Raw genomic sequence first — 2147 nt, 5'->3', positions numbered from 1 at the left:
TTATGTGAATAATAGTGATTTAAAAAGACACAAGAGAAGACATGAGGGAGATAAGACTTTTCACTGTGAAATTTGTGGAAAATCATTCTTTGATAATTCTAACCTTATAGTTCATGTCCGTACCCATACTGGAGAAAGACCTTATCAGTGTGAAATCTGTGAGAAAGCATTTATTTGTAAAAGTGATGTAAATAAACACAAACGAACACACAGTAAAGGGAAGCCTTTGGACTGTGAAACATGAGAAAACCTCGTGTAAATCTAAGGTCACAGAGTACCAACATGTCTACATTGGAGAATATTTATGGTGAAATATGTTGGGATTATTTCTCATGTTACAATCCAGAAATTTCATTTGACAAGAAGCCGTTATACAAAAACGTCTATAAACTGGTTGGTGAATACTGAGTGGAGAAAATAAAACTATTATTGTTAAATACATTGGAAGCCATCTCTTTGGTGTTATTTGTAATAACGGTTTCTTATAGAGTCACAGTCTCATTAAACATGATTATAAAATCATGAGGATGTGAAGAAGTAAATAATTACACAGATATTTTTTTTTAAATTGGACTTTCTGGAAAGTACAAATTATCTTTTTCGAAAGTAATTCACTACATAAAAACACTATTTCTAACAAAATAGTCTCTGTAGAAACCTGAAGACATTGGCTCTCACATCTTGATTTGTGACAGTAGCCATATGATTTCACTTATGTAGAAGTCTTCAGATTTGGTGGATATTTTCATGTCTTCAATCCTGTACTAGGTTATGACGACTTCAAAGCTTGGGAGTTGGTTGCTTAACAACACATCATCATCATTTTAGCATCCAATTTACTATGTTTAAGACAGAATTTACTGGGGAAGATTTTCTATGGTTGGATGCTCTTCCTGCCCCCAACCATCACCTGTTTACAAGCAAAATAATATTTCTACTATGGCCAGAAGACTGTAAATGCACAACCTCCCTTGAGATGGGGACGATCATATACAACCACACAGCCATGGCTGTGTGGTAAGAAGCTTACTTCCTAACCACATAGTTCCAGGTTCAGTCCCACTGTGTGGCACCTTGTGCAAATTCTACTATAGCCTTGGGTCGACCAAAGCCTTGTGAGTGGATTTGGTTGAAGGAAACTGAAAGAAGCCCATCGTACATATAATATATATATATATTTAAATTTTTATGTCTTTGTGCCGGGGTTTGTCCCCCCACATCACTTATCAATTGTCCCTATGACCTAGCAGTTCGTCAAAAGAGACTGATAGAATAAGTATTAGGCTTACAAAGAATAAGTCCAGAAAATTTAGTAACAGTAATAAACAGTTAATCCTTATCTAATACAAGCCGAAGTTAAATTCACCATTCAATAGTTACAGCCTAAAGGGAGATAATTCAGAAATATTTGAAAGTTAACGTAAGATCGTAATCATGTAAAGTAAATATAACAAATAAGCCAGAATCCTTGTCCGGTACCAGATCCATCCCAAAATCTAATCAGTTCATGCCAGTTACGAGGCCCAACGTCCCTGAAAGTCTCATTCGAATCTATCAAGCGGTTCTTGAGATATATTGTCCACGGACAAACAAACAAACAGACACGGCTGCAAAGAATACCTCCACCTTTGTTAAGACAGAGGTAATAATAATGAAATTATTGTATACAGTGCTCTGGTACACCACTTTGAAGAATCGATCCCAGTGCTGGAGTGAATTTGTTCATTTAAAACCCTTCACAGTGGTGCTCCAGCGTAGCCACAGTCAAATTACTGAAACAAGTAAAAGAATTACTGAAAAAAGTATAAGAAAATTATCATCACTTAGCGTTCCTTTTCCATGCCGGCATGGGTTAGACGGTTTGATGGTAATTGGTAGGACAGAAAACTGTAACAGGCTCCAGTCTGATTTTAGCTTGGCTTCTATGGCTGGATGCCCTTCCTAACACCAACCACTCCAAGAGTGTAGTGGGTGCCTTTTATGCGGTTGTCCTCTTCCTAATGCAAAAAAAAAAAATACAAAAGATAAATAAATAAAAATGTGCCAGCAGGCGGTTACAGAAGTTAAACCCGTACCCCATCAGATAGTGGCTGAGTGCTCCAATCATTAACCTAATAAACGCCCCCCACATCACCCATCGATGTATG

General features: G+C 37.0%; 1 protein-coding gene across 1 annotated transcript in view; it reads left to right on the top strand.

The window, feature by feature from the left end:
• Positions 1-447, top strand: part of LOC128250975 (zinc finger protein OZF-like) — a 2942-nt gene extending 2495 nt beyond the window's left edge. The window contains exon 3 of the mRNA XM_052977162.1: positions 5-447. Within this exon, the coding sequence (XP_052833122.1) occupies positions 5-244 (240 nt within the window). The 3' untranslated portion in view covers positions 245-447. The remainder of the gene's footprint in view (positions 1-4) is intronic.
• Positions 448-2147: the final 1700 nt, after the last annotated feature.

The sequence above is a fragment of the Octopus bimaculoides genome, chromosome 27, assembly GCF_001194135.2.
Source record: "Octopus bimaculoides isolate UCB-OBI-ISO-001 chromosome 27, ASM119413v2, whole genome shotgun sequence".
In the NCBI taxonomy this organism is placed as follows: Eukaryota; Metazoa; Mollusca; class Cephalopoda; order Octopoda; family Octopodidae; genus Octopus; species Octopus bimaculoides.
Note: the sequence above shows the minus strand (reverse complement) of the source record. Positions and strands in the feature narration are given on the sequence as shown.